This window comes from Vespa crabro, chromosome 2 (assembly GCF_910589235.1).
Source record: "Vespa crabro chromosome 2, iyVesCrab1.2, whole genome shotgun sequence".
NCBI classification, from domain to species: Eukaryota; Metazoa; Arthropoda; class Insecta; order Hymenoptera; family Vespidae; genus Vespa; species Vespa crabro.
The window spans coordinates 9697477-9723178 of record NC_060956.1 but is presented as its reverse complement, the minus strand read 5'-3'; the positions used below and the strand labels follow the sequence as shown (position 1 = coordinate 9723178).

Here is a 25702-nt window from a genome sequence, read left to right as displayed (position 1 = left end):
GCACGGAGTCAAGATCAGAAACTAATCCAGATGAACGTCGACATTTCTCGTTTCCTCGGATATATCCTAAAGTCTAGATTATCAGACAAGAAAGATAAGCGATATGAAACATGTATTTCACGATATCCTTCGGAGAAGTTACAAGAACGTAATATTTGAGGTACTGGAGAAAATACAGCAAATACTTCGAAGAGGGATACTAAAAGGTAGAAAAGGACAAAGAAGGAGGGGTAAAAGGAAACGGGCAACGATATTACGACATCGTCCTATCGCATCCACGAATCGTGACGATACAACGCGTATGTATATATGTATTTTTGTATGTACCTTGGCACACAAGTTCCGACCTGCAACAACCTGTAACCCTTTCAAGACTCTTTCTCTCTCTCTCTCTCTCTCTCTTTCTCTCTTCCTTCCTCCTTTTCTTTCTCCCTCTCTAATCTCGTATTCTTGATGAATAACACCAGAAGCTAATATTACGAATACAGGTTCGTATAATCATGTTGGATGGTTAGTTACAAAAAAGTACTTCTTAGGCAGGGTTGAACGATCACCGACTTGAAAATTCTTCTTCTTTCGATAAGACGAGAGAGGCAACATAGGTAGAGAGACGATGATGCTAGGGGCTTGTTGCTTGTTCCGCGAGCAAAAATATTGCTCTGGCAGAAGTGAAATATGCCTCCGTAAGGTATTATTCCACACGGGTAAGGGATGGCATGGCAGCTATCTGATTCCGTTATCACGACTTCCCGTATAACAGCGGTCTTTCGTGGACTACCACGCGAAATAACAGTGCCGAAGAAATAACGTATTCGTACGTCCTGCCACCTACATTTTCGACGTCTAACCGTGCATCACCAATCCTCTCTTCTTTCTCTCTTTTTCTTCCTCTTCGATCATCCCTTCGCCTTGTTTTATTCTCCCTACCCTTTTTCTACTCTTTTTAGTATCTTCTAGGTATATCTTGAAAAATTCGCAAGATCGAAGGCACGTTTCCTTGGCTAACATAACCGAGCTGCAAAGTGCATCCTCCAACATTTCCATCTCCGACGATTATGTAAACGATATGTGTATGTGTACATACATACAATGAAGAATATTGGATTAGGAGAGACGTCATTTGTCTTCTTATTCTTCTTCACGTTACAAACTTTTTTCGATCCATTGTACGATGATATCCTTTACTCTCGACGATTGAATTCATTGGTAACTTTCAAAAATAAGTACATACATACATACATATATAAACACACACACACACATGTCCTTATATATGTATATATATATATATATATATGCATACACATATTCTAACATATGCCTGACTCTGAGCAAAAGGATGTTTGTCTTCTATCTCATTTTGTAGCCGCTTCATCAATTTCCCAGGGAGGACGAAAAATAAGCGGAATTACGTGCGAGAAGGAAAATACAAAGACGAAAATAGAGGGAAAGAGAAAGAGGGAGAAAGAAAGGGAGGAATAGACTGTCCTCCGACATGGCCATATACATTCTCGTCCCTGCTATTAATGCCTGGTAAATTATAAATAATGTTACTGGAACGACCACAAATCAACGTTCGGAGTAATACCGGGATCCTGGCCCTTCGTTCGATAAGGGATTAAGCGCTTTTCGAGAGACGCCTACCCCATTGAGCAGAGGAGTTGAAAGGATGAAAAGAGATGGAAGAGGTAGTCAGGGAGTCGCATCCCAGCTGCGCGATCGGGAAACCGTATTCATCGGAGGTGGATCTTCGAATGAAGTTACCTTCAAGGTAAAGTAAACCTTTTGTGAAAATATTTTGTCGAAACAATATCGATCTATCTCTAACTTTTTAACGTCAGTCAAAGTCTAACACTATTTTATAAAATTACATTAATTATGTTACAATAAGTAAGAAAAAGTATTATTTAGAATATTTTATATTTATATTTCTTGTTTTATATACATTTCTTATAAAAATTCAAACATGAATAATTTGAGTGGCCAATATGCATTTGGAAATTCTTATCTAATCGAGATCCTATTATTTTTTTCATATAAATATAAGAAAGAATTTTAGAAAAAGCTTTGTTCATTATTATTAACACAAGGGATCTCGATACTTGACTCGTTAAAATTTACGATAACTGAATCTCTTTAGTCTATCTCGTTTTCCATACTCTCTTTCTTGATTACATAAATTATCACAAATTTCCAGACGAGAAAGTAAAAAAAAAAGAAAGAAAAAGAGCCTTAACAAGGTACAGCTGAATGATACTCGCAATTACTACTAGGAGACCTTCGGAAGGGCTTACCAAGGCGAATGAATTTCGAGCCTGACCTCAAACGAGAAAAGAGGGAGAAGAAATGGGATGAGCGAGTACTCTCCGGTGATGCCATGCCACGATAACGGATGTCTCCGACCACGGCTCTTGTCTCATTGTCTTCGCCCATTCCCTGAGAGAACGTAAGAGAAATAGAGAGAAAAAGAAAGAAAGAAAGAGAGAGAGAGAGAGAGAGAGAGAGAGAGAAAGAGAGAGTGAGAGAGAGAGAAAGAGCTGGCCGTCAAACAGATTGAAATCAACGAAGCGACTTATATTTTCTCCTTCGCTCGGTACCGCTAGAGCCAGATCTGAAATGAAAATCTGTGGAGAAAGTCCACAGAAAAAGAGAGGGGAAAGAAAGAAGAAGAGAAAGAAAAAGAAAGAGTGAGTAACCATAGAATAATTCGCGGTAGAAAACACCACGAGCATTAGGAGTAGCAGTAGCAACAGCAGCAGCAGTAGCCTGTTACGTCCCCGCATTCTTACCATCCCCGTTTCCACTACGATTAACTCTTTTCGAAGCTTATCGTTGAGGATGAAGAACCTGTTTGTTCATGAGAATTCACTAATACACGTCGAAAACATTTCAGAAATAATCGAAATTCCAAAAGCCAAAACAATTAACTGTAATTATGTCGATCTGTGTCTGATATATTTCGAACATAATTGAATCTCTTATTGTAATCTAGAGAGTAAAATGAAACCAAATTATACTCGATGGAATGAGAAAAAAGAAAAAAGAAAAAAGAAAGAAAAATGTTTTTCTATAATTTCAATTATGAACCATTAAGAAATATTCCATCTTAGAAATTTTTGATCCATCGGTAAAAAACATCCGTCATAGTATGCTGAAAGAACTCATTTATAAAATAAACTCTAAATTAATAATGAATCCGTACTGATGATTAAACGTGAATTCATATTTCAAAGACTATGAAGACTTTTTTCACGTTAATTATTCGAAGCATAGAAAAAAAGAGAAAAAAAGAATCAAAAGAAAAGAAAAGATAGATCAAGGAAGCATGGTAAAGGAGGAAAAATGTCCAAATAAAAATCGAACTAATTCGAAACTTTTTTCCTGTTACGTTTCAAATTTAATTACTTAGTTCTCTTTTTAAAATCTTTATCCTCGTTTGTATCTTATGATAGAATTCAGCTGCAAATCATATTTTGAAAGGACCAGAAATTGCGAAGGATCTTAGATCGAGAAATTACACGTAACGCAGTGGCTAATCGAGCAAAGTAAGATGTATGTCTAATCCACGTTTGACAATCACAAGGCTACTGCCGCTTGGCGTAAAGCGTGAACGGGAACGAGAACGAGTACGAGAGCGAATGTGAGTGCGAGTGCGAGAACGAGAGAGAGAGAGAGAGGGAGAGAGAGAGAGAGAGAGACGAATGTACGATATTGCGCTAAACCGAGCAATTACTGGCCGTAATCCCGGTAATAGAATTCCAATATGCGTGCCAATTGGACCGAGTCTCTGTGCGGGCGTGCAGGCGTGAATCTGCAGGTCGTGCGCGAACGGCGAAAGCCGTGACACGGTTTAGCCATTAGCCACGAGACTGGTTACCCGTGGACCGTGGGCCGTGGGCCGTGGGCCGTGGATCGTGAATCGTGGATCGTGGATCGTGCCCGTGGCACGTAGCTGTTTGCACACGGACAAACTATCCTTGTCTATGTGTATACGAATCTCTATATTTCACTGTGATTCGTACATGAATACTCATTCAATTCAATTCGCTACCTTACAAGAGACTACGTAAGACATATGAGATAAACAAGACCAGTAACAAAATCCATTACAACTCTTTACTAGCACCATATATGTATGTACTTACTACGTATGTTCGCAAGTGATTCTGAAACTTCGTCAACACAAAGTTTCTCTCCTTTACTACGAGTAAATTAATGACAACCTTCATACGATCGTTATTCTCATTTCGGAAATTCGTATTAATTTGAAATATTTCTATTTCATGGGATAAAGTCTTCGAGCGATGAACTATCTGATTGGTTTTCTTTTATCAAGATCGAGTCAAATCAATGAGTATTAATTTTATTTTTAAATAAAAAATAGCAAAATAATATAAAAAAATATATTGGATAAATCAATGATATTCTTTTTTCGTTAATCAATCTCTTTCAGGTGATACATCGCGAATATTATGTTGATCGTAGAATTATCCTGATATTTTTGCCATATATCTTTACTATTCTTTCGGAATATGGAGATTTGCTTCTAGTAAGTTTCCAGCAAGTTCATTTTCCAAACTTAATAGAGTAATTAAACAAGTAATTAGAAAGAACCCAACGGAAAATATAATATATTCTTGACTATAAAATGTTTGACGTTAAATGATTCTATCTTATTGAACAAAGTCAATTTTAATGCAGTTTTATCTCCATCGTTTTCTAGATATAGATACTACGTATTTGATTTGTTAACACAAAAATAATATGACAATATTTATAATAAAATTTTCGATCGATAAACGGAATATCGTAAATTAAATTTTTAAGCTTGAAAAAGTATTAATCACTATATATACTTTACCACGTAGATGTTTCATATTCGTTGCAAATAAACTCAACAACGATTGATCGAACATTGACGATAAAATACTGAATATAAACAGTTTCAAAAGAAAAGATGTGGAAGCATTACACGTATGAGATAGAAAAAAAGGGAGAAAGGTGTATCGAGTTCATCGAACTGTGAAGCGTATTTAACGACGATTCATTGTGCAATTACGTTTAATTGCTTCCAATTAAATAATCGCTCCAATTAAAATCGACACAAAAGAAAAGTTATTCACATTTGCCCTACCGATTATTTCGATGATCGCTTCTTTCATCGTACTGAGAAATGTTTTTCGAATGAAAATCGTATTTTCGCTTCTATCATCGGAAACTCGAGCTTTCTTATAGATTCAACTCTCGTAGATGGTACTATGTTGAACTTTCGACTTAAACTTATACTCTCTTTGCGTCTTGTACAGTGTTTATATTACGTTGTACTTTGAGTTCCGACGGTATACCGAGTACTTTTGAGAAACTCAGTGTACAAACACATTCTCTGGAAAGTTCTAACCCCTCTTCTGCCTTTTCACCATCTTTTAGCAACCTTCTTCCTATATACTATCCTAATAAAGAATTCAGGTTACATCTTTCCACCTTTGCAATCTAATTATGAACAAATAAATAAATTTAAAACATCAAGCTACTTTTGAATCAATGTTTCTGTATTATTTATTTCAACCTAGCAAAGAGTTTTAAACTTACAGATATGCACAATCCTTTAAAAGATAAAAAGCTAATTCATTTTTATTCAATTTGATATTACAGAGATACACTTTGATTGATATCTTCACCAGCCTAATCGTTGCAAAATTTTCAGTCGCAAATATATTTTTCCAAGATAAGTGTGTTTGATATAAAATAAAATTACTGACTAGTTGGCGGTGATCCACCGTTGTCGTATTGGCTTTTGTGTTTCAATAAATAACCTGCTAGAAAGCTAATAGGATCGGTAGGTCTTTCTTTGGCTAAAGTAGATAAAGCCTGCAGCAAAATGGGAACCACCGTTTGATCCAGATACTGTCTAGTTGGTAGTGATTGCACCTCAACACGAGATTTCTTTGGAGGTACACTTGACAGGTCAGGATCTTTGTCCATTGCTATCACTTTCTGTAAAAAATAAATTACAAATTAGGATATGATAAGGCAACACTAATAATATAATGACTTACCGAAAATCTACAACCCTATCGTATACATATAAATACATTTAACAATCGATCTTAAAAATTAACCTCATATGAAATATAAAAGCAATTAATTACAATAAAAAAGGCGAACAGAATAAAAGAACTACTGAAATTTTAACTTATGAAGTAATTAAAACGATTCAGATTATTGAAAATCTTAACAAAATAAAACTTTAGATAGAAGATTACTTATCTTGCTTGTTCTATATTAATCAAAATAAAATAATCCTTGTACTACTACGTATGCTGGCTAAGAATATAATAAATTATTCAGTAACATAACTGAACAGCTGTCACTGCATCGAAAAAATCTATAAAAACGTTGATATCAGAGTTTCAACAATTTCAACAAATTCTTCGATTATACAACATCGACATGCCGTTGAAACATTAATTATACTTCCTTACAACGCATACGTATACGAGAATGGATTGAAAATTTCACCGTTTTAAAACAAAACTCGTGTTCTTCTAGGTTATCTTTCTTACGTGCGCTGCTTCCGACACGACATTGGTGATGGGTTGAGCTGGCGTGGACGCTTCAGTTCTTTCTTCAGTTGTATTTTCTATCATTTTAAATAAAATAATCGTATTAAGAATATTTTTATGTCTATAATAAGAATTAGATTACAAGAACTCATTTCGTGAGAAAACGATTAGAAATTCCAGATGTACTCACCACCACCGGACGCCATCGTGTAAACAAACAATGTTACCAACCATTAACGGTCACACACCGAACAATAAATTATTCATCAATATTAATTAACTCTTCTTATCGTTTAAATGTAAGATTATACTACAATGATTTTCATTTAACCTGATAAGTGAAAAGATTATCTGATAAAAATAAAAGTGAAAAAGTTATCCGATTGTTATATAATAGATTTAAGAACTACGTTTGTTTTTACAAAATTGAAAAATAAAAAACCAATTAAAAGAATAATGTTTCCGACTGTGCTCAATAACAGTTCATGTTAAACTTTTCTCATGTTCTCTGTGTAATATAATATAGATAAACAATATAAAATTTCAAATTAACTCCTCGAACTGAACGCCACCAAACGTACAAATAATGAATTATTAGTGTTTCTTTCCATGAAGATTTAATGAGATCGATACAGCAGATTGAAAAGAATTATTACCAATTTAAGTTGATAAAAAATATCCATTCTTCATTATATGCATATACATGATTAAAAAAAAAATTATGCTTATTACATTCAGCTATTAGTTGTTATTTTAAAATATATTGTAAAATACGTCATAACGCAAGTAATTCATTTTAACCGGCAAGTATAGTCTTTAATAATTCATGTAAAACACATAAAAAAATATTTATGAATGTATATATTGTCGGTACACCGATAATGAATTATTATTCTAAAGCTTGTATTATATTAGAGATATAATAAAATGATATAAAAATGATACTGGTATATCTAAACTGTAAATTACGATATTGTACTTCTGAACACACAATTAAAAGAAATTATACATTATTAGGAAATTATATATTAAAAGGACTTACAGGATGTTTCAATAATTTTATTATAAAACAATATCTAAATTACTTTTAATAATACGAAAAAATCTCGAAGGAAAACTACTTGATCCAAAGAGGTATACATTATGATGTGAATTAATTTTTTTCAAATTCATTTTTTCGAGATTTCAAGGTCATCAAAGTTTTTTGAACGAGATTACATATTTTTAACATCATTAAGAGATCAAGTCGAATCCAACAATTTATGACATTCACGTGTCCTTGAGTACAAAAAGAAAATTCACGAAAATTTAAAAATTGATGCAAATAATGAAATAACCATGATAGAAAGATTAATAAAGGAAAATTTATTTTAACAAGTGCTCAAAATGATGTCCATCAACTTTAATGCATTTTTTAAATGATTAATGAACGACTCTTTGACCTTCCTTAAAACTTGCTCATTGATATTAAAACATGCAGCTGTAATGCGTTCTTTCATGTTTTCCAGTGCTATGGGAATATCGTCATAAACTATTGATTTAATTGCAACCAACAGACAAAAAATTAAGGTTTAAGATCTGATGAACATATAGGCTATCTAATATTTGCACTATGAACGATTTGGAATGTTACGAAAATTTTTAATAGGCTATTGATGTATTATGAGCCGGACATATTGAAACTATTTGATATCTTCAATATCTTTGAGGTATTGAAATGTCTTCAAACAGTCCAATTTTTCTTTTACTCAGGGTCACACGAAGGTCATAGTATTATAGCTATCATGTAACAATGATGAAAATATGTAGTCCTATATAAAAAAATAAACTTGGATAATCTCGATATCTTCTGAAAAATAACCTCGTGAAAAAATTAATTCGCACTATAATGTGTAGCTGTTTAATATAATATATATATAATGTTATATATAATTTGTTATTTTAGTATTGCCTCGTATCATTAAAATTATCGAAGATATCGCAACAGAGTTAATGAGACACTCTATATATTCGGTCGAAGCTCTGATCGTTCAGAAGAGCAAGCTTCAAAACAAGCTTAAGAATATACGTTTGTGTGTGTTCGTCTTATATTAGTTCTATTTATTCGTTTCAAATTAATTTATACGTACCAATATCTTTTTAATTATAACTACATTTTACACATGTTCTTTTTAAATGAAAAAGATGGGAATGTTCTATGTTGATAAAATCCATACGAATCAGATACAAATCAAAACCAAACGAATCATAGTTCTAAATAATAAATTATTTCTCTTGTAATAAGATCAAATAACATTATTTGATAGAGTAGAAATTACATAAAATTATGTCTACGTAATATGACATAATGAATTTGGTATTATTAATATGAATTTTCAAATAGTACTGAATAATTCTCAATTAACATATATAAATATAATATCGTCTGATAATTGAATATTCAACAAAATATTAAAAAAAAATTACCTAATAAAGTTACATAGATAGGTGTAATTACGGAAATTTGATAATATTTCGGTGTTAAAAACACTTACTAGATAGTGTTATTCAAATTTCGTTAAGAGGAATAACACTTTACGTATATCAACGTTTCTCCATGCGATCCAATAAATTTGTTCGTAATGGTACTGCGGCCGAAATGTTTTGTAATATAAAATTTTTAAAAAATCTGACAGGCCAGAGTCTATCCAAATATATTGTGTGTATATATATTATTTTAAAGATACGGCTGTTACTACGGTATTCTCACGAATTCTCAAGAACATTCTACGGAAACTTTCACCTAAATCTATTACAAATTTAATCAATTTCCTCCGGCTTTGCCATAAAAAAGCAGTTATCATTTCACGATCCATGAAAAATTTAACAAGGCCTTAATTTTGAGTCGCGCCCTATAAGTTGAGAAACGCTGATGAAGATAATATTTATTAATCTATAAAAGACAGAAAGAGAGAGAGAGAGAGAGAGAGAGAGAGAGAGAGAAGTTCGTTTTTTCGGTTTATTTATTTAACGTAAAGTTAGACGCTACAACTTTGGTACAAAAACATAAAATAGTGGGCATTGAGGAAACGGTATACCGCGCGCGGATCCTCGAGTCTCTACTATCGCGAAGATATGTGAGAATCAATAATAAAATCTCATAATATATAATCCTATCAGCAACGAAACGTAAAAAAGAAAAAGCACATAGACTTAATAGAACGAAGAAAAAACAACGACGAATAAAGATAATAAAAATATCGTGAAGTAACAGGAAATAATGATGTACAACACTCCGTCCACAGTAAGCTCGAAGAACCGCGTTTGCTCATTATTATTATTATTATTATCATCATTATCATCGTAAGAAAAAAAGGTGTGAAATGCACGCAGTCAATTAATTTTTCGCGACTTACATATGTATGTACGTAAATATGTATGCATGCATGCATGTATGTATGTATGTATGTATGTATGTATGTATGTATGTATGCATGTATGTATGTATGTATGTATGTATGTATGTATGTATGTATGTACGTGTGTGTGTGTGTAAAAGAGGGTGTATACATCGATCGATTTATCGATCATTGCAATTGTTATCGCAGCATTTCTTAAAGTAATCATTGCGGGGAAAAAAAATTATTGCATATAAAATACCATTCAGATTTTGATAGTGCATGTCGTTAATGACAAAAAGAAAGAAATCATCCATTTAATGATCTAAACGACATCGCAATCATCACATATTTTCTTTAATCCTGCTTACTCTTAAAACACTGACGACAAATATGTATAACGCCTAAGTTAATGCGTGTAGGTCGATTACAACGTATGGCTATGCGAAGTTTTCGTTTTTTTCCTTTTCTCTTTTTTTTCCACATTAACATCATCACCATCATCATGATTTTCAAGTGTTAGAGATTCAAAAAAGCGTTAAAAGCGTAAAAGCTCAGCGAGCGTTGTGTGATTAAAACGTGATATACGTTATTTGTAAAAGTGACTTGGATATGGATATTAATCTGATATAGCGTGATCGTTATTACATTATAACAACACATACACAAGACTTTGCGCAAAAACTTCTAAAATCACATCGATGAGTAAAATGCTGCGGCTTCGCCGAAACGGAGCCGGCTGGCCGAATATTAGAATATTATGGAAAATTCCTAATCGTATCCTAGAGGGATATGAAAATTTCAGAGATTTATTAAAAGAGCTTAAGAGATCCTTTTTTCGTCGTCCACAAGAATAGAAAAAGAGACAACGTCTTTCCTTCGCGCATTAATAATGTCAATAGTAGTAATAATAATTATTAAATAGTTGTTGTAATAATAATAATAATAAGAAGAAGAAGAAGAACACGAATAATAATAATAATAATAATAATACAATTATCGGCCAACCGGTGTCCGTTTCGTATCGTCGCCTCGGCAAATGAACGCGACACCTAGAGATATCCTACTTACAACGTATTTATATGTTAGGTTAATTATATATATATATATATATATATATATATATATATATATATATATACATACATATATATATATTTATATAATATGTATATATCTAGAAATAGTGACGTGATAAAAACAAACTATGAGACAAGCGCCGTCATCGCATCCTTGCACAACGTCGATCGTGTGACGAGATTAATTGTTCGAAAGACGAGAAATCTAGGAGCCTAGATATTTTGAGAAAAGCACTATGGAATTCTAAAAGAGGATACTTTCGCCAGGAAAGTCCGCTTTTCTCTACTTCGCTTCTCTATTCTTATCGAACATGATGGTCATCTATCAATCGACAACGATCGACGTATTGTTAGCATGCCTAAGAGAAACGATGATTATTGTCTCGCGACCATCCGTCCAACTTAATGCCTATCTATGTTTCTTTTATTTATTCACTCATTATGCTTTGTTACTTATTCGACTCACTTATTACGTTTCTAATAATCATCGTCGCGTTATCCTTCGAACTTCAACTCGAGCAAAAAATTTAGCGCGGCTAATATAGGTGTAATTAGAGCGGACTAATTAATTATCAATAATACATACGCGTAGATCTATAAATACGTATACACGCGCCGGACTCACATCATACACGTATTTATATATGTATATATATATATATTTTTTTTATATTAGGACGATTAAAAACCGACAGCAAGTATAGCTTGTATGTGAAACTTGTGTATTGCGAGAGATTCAATATGAGTGTAAATGTATTTTTATGTGCGCGTAGCCTGTAAAGAGAGTACGTAATGAGGATTATATTTGTTTATTTTTTTTTTCTTTAATAATTTTTCTGATGACGTGCCGCGTTCTTCCTTCGGATAAGTCTATCGGCAAAAGATTTCAATTTAGATTTCATTCATTTTTGTTTCTTATCGTTTTTGCTCAACGGACGACGACGACGACGACGACGACGACGACGACACGACGACACGACGATACAATGACATGACGATCTCTACACTTGCTCTCCGCGACATTGAGACTCGATATATCTTCGATCCCCGGGGGGACACAACCTTCGTTACGAAATTATAAATCGTATATTATGTATATATCTGTTATATCCGTTATATGTTATGTACGTACATATACGTAACATATATATGTATGTATGCCTGCGGGTAGCGGCAGTGTGGCACAACCATGACTTAAAAGCGAGTAACTAATCTCATGTTTCGTCTCGATGCGTCCAATAGAATGAGACGTGATCTTTAACCTAGGATTTTCCGCGTAAAACCCCCGAAAAATGAACTGTCGCCGAGAGCACGCTTTTCTTTTCTTTTTTCCCTTGATCTTTTTCTATTGTTGTTTTTTTTCGTTTTACTATTTTTTTTTTCTTTTTTTTCATATATGCATTTCCTATATGTTTGTATGCTATTTCCTTATTGTTATTTCGTTTTGTTTCGCTGTCGTACGAGAGCGTCCGCGAACCTGTACCGGGTATCACGAAGCGCGTGAGATCCGAGAAGAGACAACTCTTATATGACGAACTCGCTAATCGATTGTTATTATTTTTATTTTTAGCCGTCGACCTTTCCGACCTCCTTCGTCCTCGTTAGGCAGTCAATTAGAGAGGCAGTTTCGAGTCTGGCCTTTGATAAAATGAGGGAAAATCAAAAGTCAATACTAATAAATGAAACAAAAAAGAAAAAATTAGAAAAAATCTAAATGAGAGATAAAACAAAGAGAAAAGGCCAACGAGAATATAGAAGTCATTCGAGATATGGTCAAGAACGGCCGAAGGAGGTCGTCCTCGTCGCGAGGACGATGCTCGTTGTCTCGTACGTACGTACATCTGATAAACATGTACACAACCTTTTTCAAATTTAATTCATCGAATTTTATAATCTATTCGCGACGATGTTATTTTGTGATTTGTTTTTCTGTTTTTTTTAGTTTTTCTTTTTTTTTCTTTTTTAAATCGTTAAAATCATTACAAATTGGACCGACGACAGCACCGGGGGAAGAGTTAGCGTGCGCTTCGTTTCCGTTTCTCTCGAATCTTCGGTCGCAGTCAACGAGAGAGTCGGAAGACCATGGATGATGATGGATTTACAGGTTACACTGCCACAGTATCGTAGGGTGTGAGGAGTCCCCCGTGACCGCCGTGGGGACTGCCGGTTTGCCGGCCGGGGGCTTCGTTTCTGCAACATCGATTATAATTTTGAGAAACGTTCTTCGATAAAGACTATCTTCATTCCTTTTTTATTTTTTTTTCTTCTTTTTTTTTATTCTTTCTTTTTCTTTTTTTTTTTTTTAAAGAGCACTTCTTTCAATTCTTTTTTGCATCCTCGTACAGATGCATATAACACTGCAGAAAGCGAAAGAATTATTCGAGCGATTATTAGAAAGGCTAATTTTGTCCGTTGCGTCCTAAAAAAAAAATAATTATATAATAATTTAGCAGCATCTGTACGCGAACCAAAGATTTTCATCCATGCACTAGAGTTACAGCAGCAACGATGGATAAGTATTAGTTACAGTATATTGCTTATAATTGTAAAAATTTAATAATGTTATTTATTAGAGGCTTAGTGATAAATGATTAGCATGTTAGCACAGCAGGGTAATATGGCGATGATGATAACAGCGTATAATATGGTAATAATATAGCATGAGTCGCAGTAGAGGCATTTTTTAAATTATTTCTATCGCTAATCGTCCTTGGATTAGTCAAAAAAAAAAAAACGTTATTAATTACGCCAAGAGCGTCGGCCATCAAAAACTGCATGCAAAATATCATGTTCGCATAGAGAAGTCTTTCGTCGACGTTGATAATCAAGCAATGTTTTGTAAGCATATCGGCTGGCCTGCTGTTTTTTTTTTCTTTTTCTCAAAAATTTTACTATCAAAGGTACAGCATTTGTAAACATGTTGTAACGAAATTGCATCTATCTTTATAGAAATACACTCTGTACTGTTCTACGATCAAGAAACTTACGGCTTCCTGCGTAAAGAGTCATGAAACAAGAAAAAGACAAAGATAAAAGATACAATATTAAAATGTATTTGTAAAGCCTTCAGCTAATCTACCGTGCATTCGATTATTTTTCGTAACTATAATATTGTAATATAATTGATACAAAAGTATTATTGTTCGAATCTTTAAAATGAAAAACTTCAAATTAATGACAAAAATGAATGATTGAAAGACGATTAATGATCTTTTATGTCATGACTAAATGATAAATGAATGATGATGAGATGAATTGAATTGACAGTATTCAATAGATATCTTAGAAATATGAATTTTCAGTCGAGATACAATATTAGAAACGGTAACTCTCGTGTCGTTTGATCGCGAATCAAACACATTCGCTCTCTACTGACCTCTCTATGAGTTTACGCATCTCCTCGGTGGTCATGCCGTCCTTGCCGCGAGCATTCACTGAAATAGAAAAACACACGGCACGATTGACACAACGGTAAACTACTATGACAACACGTAGCATGCGAATTGTGGAAAGCTATACGATTAGAAACACAGAATTCGGAGCGATTTTCTTCCATTCGTGTACGTTGCGATTTGCTCGACATGCGATATGTCCGCGTTGTACACCTAGTATCTAACGAATGTCTAATGAAACGAGCATTTCGAGAGAACCAAGAACAAGTACGAGAAAACACGACTCGACGATCTGAATACAAGTCAGACTTGTTTTCTTTATTTATTCGGACATGAAATCGAGCGTGTTTCTCATGTTCATCCTCGGCCCTTTGTCCCTTGGATCGATCAGGATTCATTGTACTGACCGCCATAGTTGCGGTTGACAAGTTGATCACGGTCACATTCAGCTTCACTAATCTCGTTGCTTTCCTTGCTGTCGTTGAAACTCGAGTTGTTCTGATCGTGATTCCTTGGTGGTGGTGGAGGTGGTTCAGGTGATCCAGAGACAGGTAAGTTACGAGCAGATCCAACGCTACGACGGCCAACCGATCCACGAGATCCATAATGATCATAAGGAGCACCGTATTGTCCATATTGAGAGCCATATTGATCTTCTTCGGGAGCGCAATTAGCAGGATCGTCATATTCGGGAGAGAAAACGTGAGTTCCGCTGCCACCTCCTTGGGATGGTACTCTAGAGTATCGGCCGTTCTGACGGGGCTGTTGAAACACAAAATATGTCAATAGTACTATTATTAAGATAAATTCTGTACGAGCTGTTTGGACAGACTCTGTACCATAGATTGAGATCCAGAGCGACTGTGAGCAGAAGCGTTAGTCGGATGTCCAACTGGTGGTCCCATAGTTCCGGAATGTCCATTTCCTTGGTGAGGGAAAGTCTGGAATTGCATAGCCTTGCTCGGGTCCATTTCTTCACGGAATCCTAATAAGTGGAAAGTGGCGTACGGGCAGATCTCATCTTCCATGCCTGCAACAAGTATCGAGGGTAGACTCTGTTGCCATGAAGTTCGTATAAAAGATACATTTTCTATTTATTACTAAATTCTATGAATATTATTTCCACGTTTGATAAATATATTAATGATACCGATGATATTTATACGTGCACCAGTTTTACTGACGGTAGTCTCGCTTTAACGTTTCTACTCTCATATCCTTTCATATATCTTCTCACCCATGTATCACCGAACTGAAATATTTTTTTCATCGAAGTGTGTTCGATGTGTAAGTTGTGTGCTAGGAGCTGTAACGAGCGTAGCATGCGAGAACGTGCAACATCGATAAAGAAGAATAAAAAGAACAAGATGTAGGAGAAGAATAAGAAGAAGTAGAAAAAAAGAAATATATGCCTGCATTTGTGAGAATTTATAATCACGAAGAGGACTTACGAAAACCGGCTGCAAGATCGAGTGGCTGTACCGACTGTAGTTCGTGATTACCAGAATCGCGAAAGACGAAGGCTTGCGACGGGACACGAGGGAGAACGAGTCCTTCGTCCTAGAAAAACTACTATTACCAACCTCTGTGAGAGAGGCCCTCCGAACTGCCCATACGCGGTGGAGGTGGGCACCTTCTGCTTGGTGCACAATGATTTAATTCCTCATACATGTGCCTCCTTGGATCCCACGTTGAATGGCTTCTCAACGAACCTGTTGTACCTATTGAACATATGCTACAACAATCGTACGACCCGCTGCCGCTTACCAAGCTGTGTATCGAGATCTAGTTTTTAAATGATCTTTCTTTTCTAAAAAAAAAGGAACAATAATACCAAGACCAGAGAAATTTCGTTAATCATGTTCGATTCTTGGTACGCGCAGCGACGTTATAAGCGCATACGAAGGAAATGTTTCGTCTTAAAGCAAGGTATACATCTTTACACGTGTATATATATAATATAGTATATGTATATACTTAGGTATGCAAAATATGTTTAAGCGTAGCCAACATAAATAATAACAAAATCTAGACGGTAAGATATAATGCGTGTGTATTGTGTTTGCTTGCACGTTGGTTCTTAATAATGAATACCGCTTTGAAATTCGTATCATCGGCTGGCTGTGCGAAATTCTTGTGTTCCGTAAGAAGATATGGTCAAACTATCTCGTGCCGATGCGACAACATTCAAACAGTAATAATGGAGAATCATCTAAATATCAAACTTTTGTCAATTGTGGCTTACTTATCACTGTACCTCGCTTGATGCGATCGCAAGTGTTATAGTTGGAGCCAGGAACAGGTGGAAGTTTGCGATTCGGTGGTGCGATGTATCCTAATTCATCTCGGAGATCAGGCCTGCGTTTGTCGAGTGTAGCGCCACCAACACCGGTTTGTTGATATACTACATCATCTGAAAGAAAAAATAAATGTGTTTGCTTACATTAATACCATATATCATGTGTTTTCTCATAACATGTTAGTACATTGAAGTGCATTATATTATTGGCAATGACTATGTACGGTTGATAAAGAATCACTGGGAGGATAATCACGATCAGAACCTCTAGATTGATTATCAAATATTATAACATTTCAATATTAAAATTTATATCAATTTTTTCATATTAAAATCATCATCGCAGTGATACTCAATTATTCGATTTCTTTTCGTAACCTAATGAATAAAGTAATAAAAAAAAAATTGGTATACATTGTCCCTCGTAATATTTCTCGTCGGCTGAAGAGATACCTCGCAGCCGTGTTTGTTCCGGGCCTCGAGTTCGTCTAGACAATGCGACGCAAATGACGACAATTCCTACGATAATGACAACGATCGTAGCTCCAACCGGTACTACAACGTTAACATCGAGCCAACTCGGTAACCATGGGAAATAACGTCTGACGTCGGTATTCTTGTTATCATCGTTACGTACCGGCGGAGCAATCGTACCTGTACAAAATAAACAAAAAAAAAAGACCATTATAATTACCTTTATCACTACCATGGCCTTTTCCTTTTAAAACACAGATCACGATGACGGCAACGATTATAACAAGAACTGCGGCTACCACAGGTACGACTAGATTCAAATTAGCCATGAAAAATTTCACCGGATCTTCATCGTTGCCACCACCGATAATATCCGGTAATTCGCGGGCCGGTGCAATGGTGCCTGGAACAAAAAATACGGCGACCGTTCAATCCAGCCACCATTAGCACCGGCTACGAGATGCTTTCAAACGCATCAAGCGTAGTTACGGTATACCCACCTCCAGTTACGGTCAAAGTTGCAAATTCATACTCGGCTACCGCGAATCCGGCATTATTATGAGCCGTAACACGAAGATGATACCAGCTAGCAGGATCCAAATCCAAAACTACGAAGTTACCGCCTGGTTTAACATTGTTCGATACCTGATTCCATTCTTGCTGATGCCTAAAATAGAAGACGAACTTTGTTATCTCAAACTTGCTACGTAAACTCTTAATCAAATTTCTCGTTTGGCTCTTACTTCTTCTTATGCTCAACGACAAAGTATAACATGGGGCAGCCACCGTCAGACCAAGCGCTCAAGTGAAGAGTAATGCTGTTGGTTGATACTTCAATAAATCTTGCTGCTTCAGGAATGATGGGTTTAGATCCTTTGGTACGAGTGTTCAAAATATCTGATGGGTCGCCAGTGCCAATGCTTAAAATACATTTATGTATAATCATATTTATTTTTATTGATAAACCGATATACATAAGACCTATTCTTACCCATTATAAGCCGTAACATAGATCTGATATCGAGAACCGCACCATAAGTTTTCCAAAGTATATTTCTGTGCCGTAGAACTAATTTGAACAGTTTCCCAGTCGCCAAATTCAGGTTTGTAGTGAATCGTATATCCATGAATAGGTGCATTATCAGTTGGGTGAGATCGCAATTTCATCGTAAGCGAATTCGTGGTGGTAGCAGTAAGAGTGACTTGTGGTGAATGTGGTGGAGCTTAAAAGTCAACCATCAAATATTAACAAAAGACCAAACTTCAAAATTTTGTTATAATTATCCATATCGACAATTACCATTAACGATGAGTTGGTGAGTAACGGTATCATGTCCAAAAGAGTTTTCAACATAGCATGAATATTCTCCAGCATCGGCACGGTCGACTTCTTTAATGAATAGAGATCCTTCTGGTAATTGTCTCAATCTGTCACTGGGTTGAAGAACAGAGCCTCGTACTTTCCATGTTACTTCTGGTGCAGGTACGCCAACAGCAAGACAGGGTAGTTTTACATCTTCCTTGTAAGTCGCAGTGAATTTGTCGTCGAATGATGCAATCTTAGCCGGTACTATACATACATTATAAATAAAAAGAAAAAAATTAAATTATTAAAATATTTACACGATATTTATTATAAAATAAAAGAAAACTCGATTCTTACCTCGTACACTTGGTCCCAATGTCACAATTTTAGAAGCTTCTCCTTCACCAATGTTCGTGCTAGCAGTTACCCAGAATTCGTATCTACGTTGTTTGTCAAGTCCAGTAGCTTCGTAAGTCAATTGATTTGGTGGTACTTTCTGGCTAGTTGGTTCCTCTGCATTGTCAGCTTTAGTGTAAACAGTGTATTGCGATATTACTCCATTTGGTTGATTTGGTGGGCGCCAAGAAACGAGAATCGATTCAGGAGACATGACGAGTGCTTTTACGGCAATTGGTGCTTCAGGGGCTAAGAGAAAAGAGATTTACATTATCAGTAAATTGTATAAAATGTTATTGATGCTTTCAAAATTAAAACTTACCATCTTGTTCAGTTTGACAATGGATCGGTGCAGATTTAACGCCATCGCCACCAGAGGTAAAGGCCAAAACTTGCATGCTGTAATTTGTGTATTTCTTCAAGCCATGTAAAATGGTTTCGCTGGAGGAGGTGATCTTGGTATCCTTCGTATTCTCATCATACCAGGTATCAGATGGACCGTAAATGACCTAAGAATAAACATATATATACATATATGTATATATATATCATAACATGTCAATATAACAATATATATAGCAAATAACTTCGTAATGTATTTTTGATGTAAATAATTTTATTACCTTGTAACCAGTAATAACACCATTTGCAGCACTAAGAGGAGGCGACATCCATGAAACTCTGATAGTTTGCGAAGTGAGAGTAGTACAAGTCGTATCGTGGGGTGGTTGCTCGGGTACACCTTCGGCCGTGTGTTGTCTTCGTTCCTCGCTCATCGGTCCAGAACCAACTTTGTTGAATGCTTGAACAACGACGCTGTATTGAGTGTAGGTCTTAAGATTCATGATCTGCAAGTGATGTTCCTTTCCATCTTCCTTAGAGAATTCAACGGTTTCAAACATGTATGGTTTGTCTGAGGATGAAAGCCTGTAGCCGACATAATAGCCAAGAATCTCGCCGTTCCAGTCTTCACGTGGGGGTGGTTTCCAGGTTACCTAAATATATTTAACTTCGTTAATAAACTATTTGCTACTAATTATGGAATGATGAGAAATTCAATTTTGAGGTAATTACCTTGAGCGTATGTTGATCAAGAGCATCGACTCTGACGGAAGTAGGTGGGCCACTTGGAGCTTCTTCGGCAGTGATAATAGTTACGGTATCAGATGGGTCAGACGTTCCAATTTCATTTTCAGCGACAATTCGGAGATGATAAGTCGTGGCAGGTCTCAGATTGAACACACCAGCTACGTTTTGTTGAGAGCCAGGCACAAGTACTCTATCGATATCGGTTTCCCAGGAGCCCTTGCTGATTTTGTATTCGATAACGTATCGTTTAATGGGACTATTTCCGTCGTATGGAGCTGCCCATGACAATTGAACTGAACGTCCAGACTTATCCAATACTTTAAGACCATAAGGAACTTCCGGTACCTCTGCAAGGAAATCATATTGGTAAAAATTTCTTTACTATCAAGTAAAATATATAACTTTGAAACTTTAGTCTAAAGATCGTACCTTGAACAATCATGTTGATGCTGGTATCATCGCTGCCAAAAGCATTCGTTGCAACACAGGTAAACAAAGCCGAGTCACTTCTTTCAGTTCTCTTAATACTAAGATCAGACAGAACACCATTAGCCAAAATCTCTTCTCGAATGGTATAACGTGAATCACTCTTCGGGTCGAGTCTCTTGTTGTTCATGTTCCATAAAATGCCAATTGGTTTCTCGCCTTGTGCCTCGCATTGTAATACAGCTGGTTCACCACGTCGTGCGGTCTGATTTCTGAGCTTGATCTCAAAGTGAGGAGGTGCTGTAATTATCAATTGTCTTAATATTAGCAAACAGTTTATATATAAATATTAAAAAGTAAGGGAGAAAGAAAGAGAAGAATCTTACCTTGAACAGAGATGAGAATGACAGCAGAAAGTCCAGCTCCAATACCGTTAACAGCCTCGCAAAGATAGTAGCCTTCATTGGTCTTTTGAATGTTATTGATCGAGAGGGTACCATCTTCAACACTAATATCGGGATTGCTCAATTTCAAGTCAGTATAATCACCAGGAGTATCTCCTATTTAGTGAAATTCAAAGTAAATAATTATTGCGGATTTTTAATAGTTAAGAAAACTAAAATACTCACCAGCAGCTCTCTTCCATGTGATCTGGGGCTTCGGGAAACCATCGGCTTTACATTCAACGCGTGCATCAGAGCCTTGTGCGAAAGCTTTATCAGTAGGTTCCAGAATCCAACGAGGTGGCACTGTGACAGAATAAATCGATTAGTGCTGCGTTCTTTTTGCTTAGTCTATTATAGCAGTAAACCGGAAGCAGATCGTTCTGTCGTCCTAGATCTTTTTTCAAATAAATTATCGAATATATAAGAAATTTTCATAAAAATATTTCATTTAAAACTAAATCCTATCTGCAAAACATTAGGCGAACAAAAAGATCCAGGACAAATTAGATCACGTTTATTACATGCAAACGTCGATTCGCTTCCGCTACCGCAACGAGCAGATCATACTATTAATAAAAGCATATGGAACTTTGAGATGACTATGCGGGTATCTACCAGCATGAACCAAGAGTATGAAGATCAACTAAGAAAGGCTGCTGAAAGAACTCACTGAAAATGCATGCAAGAAGTTCTACGATGTATGTACTTAAGCACGGCTCGCATGCTGTACCGCATTAAGAAATCATGTTAAGACCATATTTCATGTTCCTACTCGGAATAAAAAAGCTATGAGAGAAAGAGAGAAGGAGAGAGAGAGAGAGAGAGAGAGAGAGAGAGAGAGAGAGAGAGAGACTGAAAGAGTTAGAGAAAAAGATAGAGATAGTTAGAGATAGATAAAGAAAGAGAAAGAGAGAAAAGCATGCATGTATCACTACAAACTACTTCCTTCTCATGCACGTACAAAATGAACGAGGCGAGACATGTGAGGTGAAGGCAAGGTAAGGCTGGTGTGGAAAGGTGCCTTAAGGAGTAAGGGTTGGAACGAATCTCGGAAACACTCCGAGGGGTACTTGAATGGTCGGTCGGTCGTCTTTGGAGGTGGGACGCGTTGTGGCTCGCGAATGTGGGGGTGTACGACGAACTACTAACTTGATCGACGTTGTGACGACAAAAACAATACGAGAGAATTAACGAAACCTATCAGAAACCTCGCGATATTCGTGTGCGTGAGAGAGATAGAGCGATGATATATATATATCTTTTGTTGAGGATGATGAAGATCAAAGAAAAGTATCGGCGTGATATATGATATGTTCATCGTGTGTGTATATGTGTGAAAAATAGAGAGAGAGAGAGAGAGAGAGAGAGAGAGAGACAGAGAAAGAGAGAGAGAGAGAGAAAGAGAAAGAGAGAAAGAGCGAGATACAATACTTTTCACGATCTTTCTTGGCAAAATTGGAAAGCCAACGAAAGGATCGCTTGATCGATGAATGTTGACGAGGAAGGCGCAAGAGAAAAAATGAAACGAGATTTAAGCACGAAATTTAAACAAACGGCTAACACAAAAAGAAGCCGTTATTGAGCTTGAGGAAGACAGAGGTTTCGGATAAATCTACCTGATCTTTAACGCTCGGCTTTAAGCTTGTGGACTCGAAAACTGTAGCGTATAAGATAGAAATTAAATAATAATAATAATAATAATAATAATAATAATAATAATAATAATAATAATAATAATAATAATAATAATAATAATAATAATGATAATGATAATGATAATAATGATAATAATAATAATAATAATAATAATAATAATAATAATTATAATAATAATAATAATAATAATAAAAAAATATAAACAGATGAAAGATATAAAGAGAAAGATAGATGGCTGAAAGAAAAATTATAAACCAAGTAACGTAGGAATGAATAAAAAAATGAGAGAAACATGAGCGAGAGAAAGAGAAAGAGAAAGAGAGGGAGAGAGAGAGAGAGAGAGAGATAAAGAGAGGGAGAGAGAGAGAGAGAAAGAGAGAGAGGGAGAGAGAAAGAAAGAAAGAGAAAGAAGAGAGGGACAATGCAGACGAGAGTGTCATCCCCGGTGACGAAAGCAACGCTCTGTACACAACAGGACAGCTTCAGCAACGACGAAGATGCATCAATAAAGCCTGCAGTCATAAAATGTCGCGGTAACCGACGCGATATTATTATTATTATCATTTGTTGTCATTCCGAATGATCATCAATCATCATGTCGCTCATTATCAAAATACGCAATTATCAAAATCAATATACGCATATATAAGTATAGTATAGTATAATATAATATAATATAATATAATATAATATAATATAATATAATATAATATAATATAATATAACATATGTATGTACGTATGTATATGTATATATCGTTATTTATATGGTCAATTAGCATTATTATCATTATCACGATTTCAATGCTCCCTTTAACTTTTGGGCCCTAACCGTGGACTCGTAACGTAGCTTCGTGCACCGCCCTTCCCGACGGATTACTAGCGACACACGCGTAACGTCCATCGTGGTCTGGGGTAACTGGCTCGATCAGAAGTATACTCGTTCGTGGTCCGAGTTTCCCGACGCTGTATCCCATGTATTGCGACAAGAGCTGACCCTCGTAGGTCCAGGTGATCTCGATCGGTGTGTCGCCGACCGGTACCATGCACGCTAGCTGAGCAGCCTGTCCGGCATAGATCGGTCGATCCCCAAAATCGAAAGGACTGATCCGTGGTAAGACTGGAATATGTAACGGTAGTAGAGGCTCTAGGTAAACCGGCCACGACGACAGATTCTAATGCGATTTTAACGACGACTCGACGTGTTTTTCCTCTCCTTTTTTATGTTTTCTCTTTTTTTCTTTTCTTTCTTTTTTTTTTTATTTGCTCGTCGTTTCTTTCTTCCGATTCAGCGATTCCATTTCTCCGTTAGCTCCTCTCGTTTCGTAATACTTTTGCTGTTTTTCGGAATTGTTGTTAAAACTAACTAACGAAGAAATTGCATAACGGTAAAAGTGAAAAAACGAGAGTCAGGATGTGTCATTATTCGTAGACCTCGCGACGACTTTAACTTAAGAAAAGAAAAGGATAAAGCTTCCGGCTTGAAAACTCAACCTACCGAACTTTGTATTAACGAGGAGGAGATATAATTGTGTAGATAGACAGAGAGACAGAGAGAGACAGAAAGAGAGAGAGAGAGAGAGAGAGAGAGAGAGAGAGAGAGAAAGATGGGAGACTTGAGAATGGAGAATCGGGCAAAACGTAAACTTTCCAGACATCTTCATGTGTATTTATGTACTATTACACGACAGACAGAGCAAGTAGTACAGTTTCTTATGACGTACAATGCATTATTGTTAATATTATTACAATATATATACGTATATATTATATATATATATATATATATATATATATATATATATATATTATCTTCATTAATATCGATTGCTACTCGAGCTACAACCTCACAGACAGAAAATATAATCATTTTAGTTTCCCGTTTAAATATCTTCGTTCGCATTCTTTTGCATAGCCAACTCGACAAATTCTCGACTAGCGCGTGATAGATACACGTAATAATATCAGCGACGATCATGCTGGCCGCGTATTTCCTCTACGTTCGTTTCTGATTTTTCCTGTACCGTTCACTTTGAGATGTGCACTGTGCCTAGCACGACCGGCTGGATTATCGGCGACGCAAGCATATTCTCCGGCATGTTCTCCCCTTACGGTCGGTATCGTCAAGGCCGATACTCTATCCCCCAACGCGGTGATACCCACTCCGTCTCCTACTTCTAAATGGCGTCCCTCGAACAACCACTTGAGCGAAATCGGCGTGTCCCCCTTCACGACCGCGCAATGGACGATTATCAGATCACCGGAGTTGGCCTCATCGAACGAGAACGGCTGCAGATGCGGGGAGACTGTCGAAAATAGGTAAAGAGAAAAAAGCAATAGAAAGGCCAAAGAAAGTAGAGAAAGAGAGAGAAAGAGGGAAAGAGAGAAAGACGGGACAAACGTCATTAATTTAGCATCTTTTTCAAATGAAATCCACCATTTCTCGTTAACCCACTTTTTTAACGAACCTATGCTTTTCTATAAGAACAAGATCGTGTTCGAGAAGAAGAGAAGAAGAAAAAGAAGAAGAAGAAATCAAAAGGAAAATGCAAGTGGACTCGTATAGGTCTATAGGACTGCACAAATGATTAGGACTTGGTAGAGGATAATTCTTTTTGTGACTTTTTCGACGAAAAATCCTTAGAATTAGGAACTGAAAATGTAGAAGGGGTTGAGAAACGAAAAAAGAGAGATCGTTATGCACCATTGACGATCAGATCGGACGAAAGCTCATGCCTTCCGGCATGGTTTTCCGCGATACACGTGTAAGTTCCTGCGTGAGTTTCCAGGACCGATCCTATGCTCAGTATGGCGCCTCTTCCGCCAAGATCCAGTACTGAGATTCCAGAGTGTGGCGAAATCTCATGACCGTTTAAGGTCCAACGGAGCTTCAAGGGTTGATCGCCCTCGACCACTGCGCACGGTACCGTTACTACTTGACCCGAGTTTAACGGTTCTTCTCCGAACGAGAATGGCAACAATTTTGGAATGACTGGAAATAGAAATAAAGTAGAAAAGAAGCTACCTCGCTAATCTTGCGATATCACTTTCCCAATAACTGCTGTATAATCCTTCAAGAAGTTCTCTGTTCTTCAATCTCTTGATTTCTCAGTTTCTAATGATTCTCGTCTTTTTTCACACCCCAGTTTTCAACTCGTTAAACGAATTTAAATCAAAAATGAAAATATATGAAAGATAAG

General features: G+C 36.2%; 2 protein-coding genes and 1 long non-coding RNA gene across 52 annotated transcripts in view; 1 reads left to right on the top strand and 2 right to left on the bottom strand.

The window, feature by feature from the left end:
- The first annotated feature begins 526 nt into the window (after positions 1–526).
- LOC124421962 lies at positions 527–4228 on the top strand. The gene is made up of 3 exons (XR_006941774.1): positions 527–1206; positions 1367–1771; positions 2198–4228. It is a non-coding gene; the product is annotated as an uncharacterized LOC124421962 (long non-coding RNA).
- A 1300-nt stretch (positions 4229–5528) lies between these two features.
- Positions 5529–7065, bottom strand: LOC124421961 (protein dpy-30 homolog). Its single transcript, XM_046957750.1, has 3 exons — positions 6754–7065; positions 6564–6640; positions 5529–5994 (listed from the first exon to the last, which is right to left on the bottom strand). Exons 1-3 carry the CDS (start codon positions 6767–6769, stop codon positions 5752–5754), a joined length of 336 nt encoding a protein of 111 aa, XP_046813706.1. The 5' UTR covers positions 6770–7065; the 3' UTR covers positions 5529–5751.
- Positions 7066–10071: 3006 nt separating this feature from the next.
- Positions 10072–25702, bottom strand: part of LOC124421957 (Down syndrome cell adhesion molecule-like protein Dscam2) — a 68692-nt gene continuing 53061 nt past the window's right edge. For 29 of the 50 annotated variants that reach the window (XM_046957722.1, XM_046957705.1, XM_046957715.1 and 26 more), the window contains 19 exons: positions 21031–21150; positions 20788–20961; positions 20405–20701; positions 19961–20322; positions 19510–19881; positions 19209–19395; positions 18848–19135; positions 18485–18754; positions 18176–18407; positions 17928–18104; positions 17685–17851; positions 17125–17364; positions 16657–16824; positions 15995–16132; positions 15251–15441; positions 14819–15173; positions 14396–14453; positions 14007–14012; positions 10072–13209 (listed from right to left, as the gene is read on the bottom strand). In XM_046957722.1, coding sequence (XP_046813678.1) covers positions 13125–13209; positions 14007–14012; positions 14396–14453; positions 14819–15173; positions 15251–15441; positions 15995–16132; positions 16657–16824; positions 17125–17364; positions 17685–17851; positions 17928–18104; positions 18176–18407; positions 18485–18754; positions 18848–19135; positions 19209–19395; positions 19510–19881; positions 19961–20322; positions 20405–20701; positions 20788–20961; positions 21031–21150 — 3887 coding nt within the window. In that variant the 3' untranslated portion in view covers positions 10072–13124. Of the gene's footprint in view, positions 13210–14006; positions 14013–14395; positions 14454–14818; positions 15174–15250; positions 15442–15994; positions 16133–16656; positions 16825–17124; positions 17365–17404; positions 17588–17684; positions 17852–17927; positions 18105–18175; positions 18408–18484; positions 18755–18847; positions 19136–19208; positions 19396–19509; positions 19882–19960; positions 20323–20404; positions 20702–20787; positions 20962–21030; positions 21151–24526; positions 24809–25206; positions 25495–25702 lie in introns of all 50 variants that reach the window. The other 21 variants (XM_046957748.1, XM_046957742.1, XM_046957744.1 and 18 more) reach the window with 4 other exon arrangements.

Coding starts and splice junctions, on each gene's coding strand:
- LOC124421961 (XM_046957750.1), bottom strand. Junction 5,995..6,563: donor TCGTGTCGGAAGCAGCGCAC/GTAAGAAAGATA, acceptor TATTTTTTACAG/AAAGTGATAGCAATGGACAA.